Raw genomic sequence first — 11,960 nt, forward strand, 5'->3', positions numbered from 1 at the left:
GTGCAGCTCCTCACACACAGCTACCAAAGGCAGCCCCTGCAAGGAGAACTCCTACTCTCCACAGAACACATTAAATCTTTGGGGATATTGATGTCAGCATCAACCAGCAAAGATCTGGAGCAGGTTTTCCTCCAGGCTCTCCGTAGCGAGCCAGTCCTTGCACATGCAGTGGATGCGGAGGTGCTGGGTCACTGCCTCACCCAGTGCTCTGATACCTCCCTGGCCATCGTGGCTGTGCTGATCAAGCACTGCAGGACTCACCTGCTGCAGTTCGAGCTCTGGTGTCTGAGCAGTGCCACTGGGAAGTACCTCAGGAAACACATGGAGAGCTTTCTTCCACTCATCAATGTGTATTTGCAGTGCAGAGACCAGTATGGTTTCACCCGGCCTTCCACAGGTAAAAGCACCACTGATCCCTGTTTGTGATTTGGGAGGCCAAATTCCCAGTACAGGCTATGCTGGCCTTAAAGTCTTGGATCTTCTGCACAATAAACAGAAGGGATAAAACTTCAATATCTGACTTCTAATGCTCTGCAGCACTAAATGAGAAGGGCCGTAGTGAGGGTTGGCCGCTAGACTGAAGCCAACTGCTCTTACAGTTACTGCTGCCCAGATTTCTCTTTGGAAGCTCTGATTTAGTGTCTGGGGTATGTGCAAATCTGTCTTAATGCTTTCTTGGTTTAGTACAGGAGGTAAAACTTTCTGCTCAGGCACAGGTAGGACACTGTCTGGGGAGTAGAATGCCACAGCCATGTTGCAGAATCTGAGCTTTGACTTTTACAGAGTCCAAAATTTCCTTCTAAAGCAGATCTCCAACTATAGCTTCCTACAGCAATGCCCTCCTAAGCTGGCAGTCCAGAACTCTCCAAACCCACAGCAGCATTGCATTGATGGACAAGAGAGTTAAATTCTCTACCAGCAAAATGGTGCATTAGGCTTCAATTTGGTAAACAGGATCGCTTTGATTTGATTTCTCTTGCTGCCCCAGAAGTGTAAATAGCAAAGGAAACGGGCTGACTGTAGCTGTTCGTGGAGAATGCTAGCTCTGACTACAAAGTAAAGTAGTGAAAAGACCTTGTCAGCACCTGGAATGGGTAAAGAACTGAGCCTTGCTCTAGCACTTCTTTGTAGCGGTTTAGCAGCTACTGTGCATCATTTCCTAGAGACTGAGTGATCTGGGCCTGGATTAGAAAGTGGTTTGGGATTAGTCTGTTGTTGCTGAGCACCTGTAAGTGCTGTAACCTCTGCTCTCCCAACAGTTGTCTCAGCTGTTACACCTGTCCTGCGGAAAGCCCTGTGGAAGGAGCTCTGTAGTGCAATTCAGGACACTGAGGCATCGCAGGTGACCACTGTGAAGCTGCAAATTCTTTCAAAGTTGTTGCCATCTGCAGAAAGCAAAGGTCTGCGAACCCTGATGGACCAGCTTCCTGCTGCTCTTCAGAGAGCAGGGAATGAGGAGAGGTAGGCACTATGTGATGCCCTCTCTCATGCTCTGTTTGACCAGTAAAGCAGTGTGATAGGTAGTCCTGAGTGTAAATATTGTGAGCAGTAACAGCATCTCCTCAGAGAACCTGTCACACTGCACTCTGGCAGCAAGGCATCTGTAACATATACAAAAAGCATATGAAACATTAACAAATAAAGAAATAACTATCTCTCTGCAGTTGGACAGTGGCAGATGCCATATCCAGAGTGCTTGCAGACTCAGAGGAGCTGCATTCCTGGAGGAGATGCCTGTTATCATCCTGCATGAAGGGGTTGATTGCCATGTACAGCAGCAGTAAAAGTGAAAGCAAGCAAGAACTGGAGAGGTCCATGCTGCTGAGGCTAGAGGAATTATTGGTGAGACTTCTTACCTGCTTTGCGAGTGTGACTGTGTGCATATATGTGATTTGACACTCATACCTTAAGTAAATACAGATTGGACTTGATTTTCTGTTTGATAGGTTATGGTTTCCATGGGCTTTTGATAGCTTTTGCAGAGTTAACTCAGCTTTGCTAGTCCTCTTATAAGAAGCAGTTTTGAGTTGTTCTTGGTGGTGGCTTTCTGCTAACAGTCCCTTTTGAGGTGTTCAGGAGTTAAAAATCAGAGATTGCCAATGGATTTCTTAAAATTTTAAATAAAAGCAATAGAGACATTTCTGCCAAGTCCCACCTGCCATGCCATCTGAAGCCTGGGGCAGAAATCCTGTTGATCATAAATAGAAATCCAGACTTTGATCCTGAAGGACACTACTTGATCACTCCCTCTTTGTTTTGTAGTTGAGTCAGATAGGCAGATCCCTGTAAAACATAAAACTGAAAGGTTCTGCAGGCAGGCAGTGCTCCCGTTGAGACTGCCTTGTAGCACATGGCTGACTGTGCAGGCCCTGAGGGGCCACGCCACAGGGTCCACCCTGATAGTGTTCCCAGGCCTGGCAAGGTTGGCACCTGTCATTCCCGGCACTGTTGGCATGTGTAGCTGTCAAGTCTTCTCCAGACTGATTGTTACTGTGGTTCGCAGCATCTCGGGGAAGATCAGTTGTCATAAGAAACACGTCCACCCAGACACCCCCGTGTGCCACAGGCACTTTGGTTAGCTTAAGCACATTGTAGGTACACAAAAACCTAGTGCCTTAGTCTCTTGCTTTGTCTTGCCAACTGTTGATTCCTTTCACACTTGAGGAGTGTGAGGAGCTTCTAGACTCTGGGGTTTTGGTCCCTACAGACCAGTCTGCTTTTTAATTACACAGTTTGAATCAGGAGGTAGGATTGTTGTATCCAGGAGCTTTTCTCCCTGTTATCCTTCGATCATCGCACCTGAGAGTTTGGCTTGCATGTTGTTAGTGCGTCCCTTGAACAAAAATTGCTGCTCTTGACAAACTGTAGCAGCTCTATGCGCTAAATGCAAATCCTGTTTTCTCTTGCGGCATGCACAGCGTGGTATTGAAGAAGTGGACCCAGATGACTGGTACAACCTTGTGAAGACAGGACTCAAGTATGTGTTTCCATTTTAATTTGCTTTGGTTTCACTAAGTTTCCCTTGTTTGCAGAATTCTTACTCCTTGAATAGCTTTTTATTGCAAGCAGGTTTCCTTGGGCTTGAGTGGGATCTGACTTTTCTGTGATCCTTGTTCCTAAAGGTACCGCTACAGAGACGCAGTGTTTCTGAAAGTCCTGAACGTTGCCATTCAGTTACTGTACAAGAAAGAATCCTCACTTAGTCAGAGCTTAGTCAAGCTCTCCGAACTTCACATGATGGTCACGCACCACTCATTATTTTTATCAGCCATCCTGAGGTCAAGGGAAGATGACATGAACATCCAGACAAGAGGTGGGGTTTTTTATGTTCTTCCCTTTACTCAATATAATTAATCGTGTCTTTCTTGCATTATATTCTCTCCATCCAGTAACCTCTCCACCTATATAAATACTCAGAGAGCTTTGAAGCAGTTCCAGAATATTAGCATTTAGTTTTAAATTCTACATCTGCTTGGATCCAAATGTTACAGTCATTTTATTGCTGATGGTTTTAAACCCTTATGTTCCTAAAACTACTGGAAATATGAGTTGGGATTTTCTTACTTGTTTGTGTTTTTTTTTAACTGAGTTGAAGTCTTGGACTGATTCTTCTGGTTTCTGTGAGACTGTTAGTGTAAGATCACTGAAGCACATATAGGTTCTGTGACATTTAAACCTATTTTAAAATAGGTGGATCTGGAAGATTTTCGGTTGATTTTACAAATTATATCAAAAATATTAATTTAAAGGAGGTGTATTTTGTATTGCAGCCTTTCATGAGGAATATCCTTGCATGAGGAATATAAATTGGATGCAAGTTCATGTGTAGGATTGGTTTTGTTTCTTCATCACTGGCAACTGAAATACTGCCTGACCTTGAACCACACTTAATCTATACAGACATCAGCTTTTCCCCACTATAGAGGGGTTTGGGATTCAGTGATTGAAGGAGCTGTATAAGAAAAGGGGAAGAAATTCTCAGGGAGAATCTGTTGATAAAAAATTTTGTGTATATTGATGAGCAACATGTAAACAAGCTTTCAAGTTTTAAATCGCATGAAAAGTGGAAAAAGCTCTTGTGAAGTCACAAGTTCAGTGAAATTAAAAATAAGGAATAGATTTTCCTGCTTACTCTGTGTATTTTACCTATTGAATGTATTTCACTGGAGCATTTGAGGCTAACTGCAATAATCCAGAAGATCAGTGTCAAGACTGCATTCAGTCAGGCTGTGGCCTTTATGAGCTCTTCAGTTCTGACATGCATTTTGTATTCTGCAGGTAACTAGGGGACAAAGCCTGTGCCTTTTCAGGTACTGGGAGTAGTGACATCTGGAGTCAGTTGTTGAATGTGCTATAGGCACCCTGTTTGCCTTTGAATAACCTGATCACTTACTGTTCCTGTTTCTCAGTTATAAAACAAAGGTAGATAATTTCTGTGGGGCAAAGGACAGAGTTCCTGTAGCTCACTAAATGCCTGGACTTCGCAGTGCTGAGCTCTGTTTGCACAGCACAGAGACACTTTGCAAAGTTCCTGCAGCTGGGATGTGAAGTTGTAAGTTTTTGCTGTAATTCCTTGAGTCCTTTGGGGAGGTTGATGGAATAGGCAAACATCTGCCTTTGCTCTGTGCAACTCCTGAGCTCATTCCAGATGTCTTCTTGGGAGAGGAGGAAGTTGAGGTATGGCAGGATAGGATATAACACTTCTCTTTAGCCAGAGAGCAGATGTGTACACATGGAAGACTTCTGCAGAGTACTATGTGCCACGCTGGGCACTCACCTGTGAATATGACTTGTGTATCCAGCTTGGGAACACTCTTTTAAGATGTTCCACTTGAATTAAATATCATTAACATCCTTTAGTGTAGTTGGGGAAATGGTTTTTGGTATTTATAGAGATAGATCTCGATGTAAAATGTACAGTCCTGTGTGTGCATCCGTTTCAAGAGGATCTGTGGGGATTGTTTATATGTGCCCTGTGTGACTGAGAGCTGCAAGGCTAAGGTGTGCTTATTTCAGAGGCTCTGGTGGATATTCTGCTGACAGCTGTGCACCTCTGCCCTGCCCTCTGTGAGAGCAGTCACCTTGCTGTGCTATTGGGTGCCTATGGGGCCACGCTGAGTGCTGTAGGTGAGTGTGTTAGCCTGAGAAATGTACTTCCTTCTGGGTCTGGTTTTCTTCTTTGCAGGTCACTAACTTTGGATTTCATCTTGTTTCTTAGATCAGAAGATACTGCTACTGCTCCAGTTGTATGAGAAGAATAATCAAAGTCTTCTAAAGTCCAGGTAAGCCGACCACCTTCCTTTGTTGGACTAGCTACACGAGTAAGCAGTCTCACAACTGGCATTTTTCCAGGGTCTTATTTTTAACTGAGATAGACCATGAGCAAGGTCAAACCTAGAGGTGAATGTTGCTTTTGAAAACATTTTTTCTATATATTTCCGATTTGTGTTGACCAAACGTTCGGGTGCCTGTGGGTTGGGTGAGGGAATATCTTATTTCAGGAGTCCCTCACTGTCCGTATTCAACACTCTCTATAGAGTCCACTATGGGGATCTCCTCACAGATGAAGGCCAAAGCATGAGGTGCTAGTGTAGGACTTCCTCCCCTTCTCATGCCCAGGCAATCCACAGGACAGAGTTAATGAGGCAGCCTCAGACTGAATTTGTAAAGCTCTGGGATGGATGGAAAAGGTGTTGCCAAGGAAGTGAGTTCTAGTTTCACATTCCCAGAGGGTAATAAATACAAGTAAAGGGAAAATTTAAATAGTAATTTTGATCCTCTAACTGCTTTCCGCTCAGTGCCAGAAGGCTGTTGGCTAATGCCTTTACTACTGTTTTAAGAATCCTGTTGTGGGGTCCGGCTGCTGTGGAGCATCACAAGACTTGCAAGAGTTTGGGGAAGTCCCTGTGGCAGCAGCCAAGCATGGAGGAGATTCTGTGTCTGCTGGATCGAGAAAAGATGATGAGGACAATTCTGTCATTCCCTCAGCAACGCCGTCTGCTGCCATCACAGGTGCTTTTGGCTCAGGCTGCTACAGGATGTGCAAAAGGAGCCTTTCACTTGAGTCCTTTCTTTCTTGCATCCATGTAATACATTGCAGTTTGTTTCCATCAGGAGAGTAATTTAAATTCATAGGAGGGCTGGAATTAATTCCTTAGGAGCACTCTTCAAATGAATTGCAATACATGGAGCACATCTTGTCAGCAGGTGTGACTCTGCACTGCAGAGATTGTCATGTATGTGAGACCAGAACTTGGAACGGTCCACTGACAGTGGGCTCTTCAGCCTTTCCTGCAGTTTCCTGACAGGCTTCTGTACCTGTTGGTACTAGTCAGGGGAAACAGTTGTGGATATACCCTGATAGTGAAAGCGACTTAAACACAAGCATGTCTCACCCTGTGTTGCGTTGTATTTTACAAGGTGTCGTATCAACTGGTTTATAATGGGATGAGGTGGTTGGGGAACTTTGAAACCAAGCTGGAAATTGGTGTTGTTCACGACACGTAGTGATTTGGATTTGGTTTCAGGAGATAAAAGACTCACTGTATAAAGATGAAACTGTCAAGAGTCTCGATGACTTCTATGATCCTTGTTTTCTACTTCAGCTCTTCAGTGAACTGACCAGACCAGGTAAAGCGAATGTTTCTCTCTGATATGTGGTGTCAGTTTACTCTGCTGTGGAAGCTCCATTGCCATTGATCCAAGAGCTGATAATACTGCAAGGAAATTCGTGCCTGACTTAGGAGAGAAGATACTCTCCTAACTCAGACACAAGAAAAGGGCTGTGACTGAACTGACTGGAGATCTGACCTGTTAGAGGCTGTGGCTATAGAACAGAGAAGCTTCAGCCAACTCTCTTTCCACCAGACAGAGGTGCATGCGGCTAGTGTATGTCATGATTAAGCTGGTGCGCAGAACTGTCAGCAAGTTTCTTGTTTGACATGACCCTGCTCCACACAGAAACATCCCTGCGGTGCTCCACAGACACGCTGTCTCTGGAGAGAGTCCTCAGAGGTCAAAGGGAGACAAGTATCCTAAAGAATTTCCTAACCAGCTCCCTCACTCTGTTGGTTATGGTTAACTACTGTGTAGTTACAGCTAGGTTTGTCTTTCCACAGCAATAATATTAGAAGCAATTGGCAGACTTAGTGTCTGTCAGTGAAATCACAGCCCTTTGTTCACCCAGACCCCTGCAGTACAGCACCTGCTTGAGTGTTCTTAGCCTGTCCTTAGCTATGGTTAAACTGCTGTGTGTAATTATGATAGCAAGAAAAAGAACTTGTCTTCTAGTCCTCTGAGAAGAAAAGGTACGAGAATGATTTGACATTTTCCAATATGATCTTAGACGATCCAGTTGATGCTTGGCCTGTGAGGTGGAGATGGATCAGGAGCATAGACAGCAGATGTCTTTGGAGCCTGGGGGTAGTAGCTGGAAGAAGTACTCCTGCCATCACCACCCAGCACCTGGAGGGCACCATCTGAGCTGGTGGGAAGGATTTGGTGGCTGTTGGTGAGCCTCAGCAGCACTGCTTCCAGCCCCTGAGGGTGATGGCATGTGTGGGAGGCAGTGAGGCTGAGGGAGGTCATGCACCTCCTGTTCTTGGGGACCTGTGGAGACAGTGGCTGCCCCACAGGTGAAACTGGAGAGGAGAAAACTAACCCTCTTAACTGCTCCACACTGAGCAAGAGTCTGTCTAAAGAGGGGCATTTTTAAAGGGCCCAAGTGTTTTATGAGTCCAAGTCCCACGGTGCTTGCAAACCGTATCAGCTGCTCTTGGAATTCCCAGCTCTTTATTTGCTCTTTGTACTGGCCGCACAGTGCCCTGTGCACAGATGTTATATAACTGCTGAATTTATAAACATGGACATCTTGCACAGTATTTAATGCTCACTGAGGAAAAAGTAAGTCTGGAGTTGGGCAGATAGCAAGTTCTTCTATCTTTAGCTCTGATAAGCATCTTGTGGAAAGCTTTTCCATCATGATTCTCAAGATCCTTTAAACAAGCTGTATGTCAGACATACAATGAACTTAGGGTGTTTTTAATAATAACTTGTTATTTTATGTTAGTTGTCTAATGCACTCTCCAAGGTCAGCTGAATGGAAAACATTACCACTACATGTTTTCAGTGAAAGACAGTTTTCCAAATAAATCTTTCTGTGGACTGCTGAAGTGAGAACCTTGGATTTCATGATGTGGCACCACCCTATAAAATCACCCATTTGGTATGACTGGTTGGTGCATGTTAACAGTTCCCCAGAGTTGCAGCCTGAAGGAGAGCAGAGTAGTGGCTCATTGGGACAAATGGCACTGGGCTGGTAGGGAGGTGGAGACGCTGCTGTTACCTGGCCCATAACTGGCAGACCTGGATAGGAAACTGCCAGGCATGAAATTGAATTGTAGGAGTTTGCCATTTGAGAAAAAGATGAGAGAAACAGCCCAGCTGCTGGTGTGGGGACAGAAATAATCTGTGATTTTTTTGACATAAATATATATAATACATATATACATATTTAAGTTGTGTGTGGGCAGTGATGGGGGAGGAAATGGACCCAATATAGGTACTTGTCAGTAAGATTACAGCTCCTTCTTAAATAGGAATATTTGTTTCTAGAAAGTTCCCCTTGATCTTCACTGTGAATGACAAGAAGATACTGTGAATGACAAGAAAATACTATTGCTAAACTCAGCGCCATGGTACATTTGCACTGTAGCTGGTAAAATACAGCTGGAGGAGCGTTGTTTTCCATGCCTGGTGAATGGGATAGAAATAGCCAGGAGATACTGTGGAGGTTTCACATCAAGTTATTTGTAGCCATCAGTGGGTAGAAATGGCACAAACTCTTCAAAACACACAACCCTTAAATGAAAACCATCAAACCCTGATGGAAAATGCTGTGGAAGGTAAATGTTAGTCTGAAGGGTGTGTTTTCTGTTGGGCTGCTTCCTGGTCATTTCTGGATTTTGTTTATCCCAGAAGGGCATAGGGATGCAGTTGAGGACTTTGCGCGGAACAGGCCTTAGCAGCAGAGTCACTCATGCCTGCACGGGGACGACTGCTGTGGCTAATGGCTTGTTTATGTGTCAATTTCCTGCCCCTTCTGTTAGAGAAGCGTTTTAGTGCAGGCAAGCTTTTTATTTGCTGATCTTTCTGTCAGACACCTGGAAGATGCTCTGAGGAGGTGAATTTTCCCTCTCGTTCTTCTCTGTACTCAGCTTTCCTGAAACAGTGAGATGTGTCTTTACAGAATTTACTCCTAACTTTGCATGCTCTGGCAGGCAGGATCATCTCTGTCTCATGTAAATGAGACTGACCCCATGAATTTCACCTCAGGTAAAGAATTCCCCCTGTTCAGAGCGATTTGCAGAACACCTTTGTCAGCTGGAGGAGCTTTCTGCATGCAGTGAGACCATTGTTTGTAGGAGTAGAGCTAGAAATAGGTTCCTATGAATAGAAATGTTAAGTGCTGTTACACACTCTGTGACATGTCAGCATAACACTATTTTCTGTCTCTTTTTTCCCCTCTTCCCACTCAGAGTGTGTGGTGGCATGTCACAAGTTTGTGGAAGTCAATGCCTTGGGCCTCACAGTGGCTGCCCTGAGCAGCTACAATTCCAGCATGAGAGCAGCTGCCTATTTCGTCCTGGCTTCCTTCCGCTCCCACCTAGAAGGAGCTCGCTTTCGGGAGAAGAGCCAGGTAAGGCTGAGCTCCACTGACAGTTTGCCATGTGAGACCATGTAGGTCATAGACATGTATGGGTGAGTTCCTGCTTTACTTATTCATCCATAGGCATGTGGTGAGAAAGCTAGAAGAAGCTTTTCATCCTCTCTTCCACTGTTTCTCCACTATTGCTTTGTGTTTCCTCCTATTCTAATCAATGGACTGAAAAAGGGGGGAAATGTGTTTTAGAAATTCTTAGGAATTTTGTTTGTAGGAATGGAAATCCTGATGGAATTGATATTTGATTTGTGGCCTATGAAATATCCTAAAAGCTGATTTATATATTCTCATCCTGTTGTATTCGTTTGGGTGACGGTTCAGGCTTCTCTCCTCTGGGCTCTTGCAGTTACTATATCTTTTGGACGCTGTGCAAAATGGAATCAGGCATCCAAACCTCAGGCTCACCTTCTCTCTGACCCTCTACATTGCTCGTGTGGCACAGCATATCCTGAAGCCAGGTACTGTAACCTCCTGTGCGTGTCACTCCTGAGGCGAGTCCCTGTGCATGTCTTTGGCTGACGTTGGAAGAGGGGAGAGCTGTGACACTGGTAGAACCCAGGAAGTCTGCACTTGTGTGCTTTACAGAAGAGCTCTCAGTGTTGTGTAGGCTGCCTGCCTGGAGCACTGGGAAGTGCCATTTTGATTTGTGTCCAAAGCCACTTTGCCAGGGCTTTTTCCTAGAAAACATTCAGACCTGTAGGCTGATCCTAAAAAGCCTCTAGGGCTGAAGACTGTATAATTCCTCTAGGCAACTTGTTTCGCTGCTCATGGATGGGCACGTCTGGGCTGTATATTAAAAATCAGGCTTGCCTAACCTGAAGTGTTAGGTCTGAAATATGGAGAAGTTTGCCTCTCGCTTTGCCACAGATTTCTGTTCTGTCATTGTTGGATTTGGTGAAATCAGAGCCATGGTGAATGTTTATCTTCTCACCTACTTTGCACTCATTTACTCTGAGTGAACTTTCCAATTTGGAAGAGAAGAGGAGGGACAGCCAGCAATATAATGAGCCTCAGAGCTAAGGCCTTCTGCAGTTCTGGGCTGTTCTGACAGTACATCTTCCATTTATTGTTCTGCCTGGTTGTGTATTGGGAATGTTGTCCTCCTCCACAGTAACAGCTGTTTCTCTTCACAGAGGAGCACATGTATATAAAGATAAACAGATTCCTTCTGTCACACCAGTATTTGGACCTGAGGAAAGTACCAGGGTTTTTCCAGCTTTTCTACAGCTTTGATTTTGAGGTAATGTAAGAATCATATCTTAGATGTCCAATAATTATTCAGAAAATAATAGAAAAATAAAATCAAAATGCAATGAAGTCTTATTCTCCCATAGGTATTTGATTATAGGCATCTTTCATATTGGAATTAGAAATATTTCCATGGGTTTTAGTTGTTTTCTTAATAGTAACACACAATGAAATGACATGTGCTTTGTGTTTGCTCTGTGAGCACAATAAACAGAGTATTCTGCCCTTGCTAGCTTACATTCATCTTTGAGTTGACATTAGTAGTGCTAAGTTCAACTGAAGTATTTTCGGAACAGCAACTTTTAAAGTTGCACTATCAGTTCATGTTTGGGCTGCAGACTGACAGTTCCTGATGGATGTGTGATTAAATTTAATAGGGGTCGAAATCGAGATGTCCAGAATAAGCTGTGTTGAGCCCTGAGCTGGCAATCCCAGGGAACCAGGTTTCTGTGCTCCTAGGAGCAGGTGTTGTTTGGAAATGTCTCGTGGTGGTATTTTTCTTTATGGCTTCTAGTACAAAAGAGAGCGTGAGTGGATTCTCAGATTCCTTGGGGAAGGGCTGCGTGACAAACATTGCTATGAACTTTATGACTACCAGAGGATTTTCCAGGTCATCCTTTCCTTCTTCAACAGTCCTTTGTGTGATGAAGGCTCCCAGGTAAGAATTTCAAAAGAAAAAAAGACTACCAAAAAACCCCAAACTCCAGGAGTTTGCATGGTTTGGAGTTCTCAAACAAGTACAAAGCAGAAAGGAGCCACTGACTCGTCCCTTGCCCTCTTGAAAATCTGTTCCTTGGTGATTTTTTATTTGTGTGGAGTGGGAAATAATCGATTACGTCTAAGCCAGAGTCACATCTTTATCCCCTGAGACTGGAGCAGGTCCCTGCCGGCATGGAACCTCCCTTGAGTACCACAATGTTGCTCCTCTGGTCAGGGCTTTTGCTTTTTTGGTCCATTCCCTAACCAGTATGTTACCTGTACAGTGTTTCAG

General features: G+C 44.3%; 1 protein-coding gene across 1 annotated transcript in view; it reads left to right on the plus strand.

Moving 5' to 3' along the window:
- The window catches only part of URB1 (URB1 ribosome biogenesis 1 homolog (S. cerevisiae)), a gene marked incomplete at its 5' end in the record, with an annotated part of 39,751 nt that overhangs the window by 24,017 nt on the left and 3,774 nt on the right, over nucleotides 1–11,960 (plus strand). Inside the window, 13 exon segments of the mRNA XM_009080848.1 lie at nucleotides 1–397; nucleotides 1,260–1,461; nucleotides 1,665–1,842; nucleotides 2,919–2,977; nucleotides 3,123–3,313; nucleotides 5,017–5,127; nucleotides 5,219–5,282; nucleotides 5,841–6,012; nucleotides 6,528–6,630; nucleotides 9,537–9,697; nucleotides 10,068–10,179; nucleotides 10,855–10,961; nucleotides 11,484–11,627. The exon segment at nucleotides 1–397 is cut by the window's left edge and continues 33 nt beyond it. Coding sequence (XP_009079096.1) covers nucleotides 1–397; nucleotides 1,260–1,461; nucleotides 1,665–1,842; nucleotides 2,919–2,977; nucleotides 3,123–3,313; nucleotides 5,017–5,127; nucleotides 5,219–5,282; nucleotides 5,841–6,012; nucleotides 6,528–6,630; nucleotides 9,537–9,697; nucleotides 10,068–10,179; nucleotides 10,855–10,961; nucleotides 11,484–11,627 — 2,001 coding nt within the window.

The sequence above is a fragment of the Acanthisitta chloris genome, unplaced genomic scaffold (genome assembly GCF_000695815.1).
Source record: "Acanthisitta chloris isolate BGI_N310 unplaced genomic scaffold, ASM69581v1 scaffold27148, whole genome shotgun sequence".
NCBI classification, from domain to species: Eukaryota; Metazoa; Chordata; class Aves; order Passeriformes; family Acanthisittidae; genus Acanthisitta; species Acanthisitta chloris.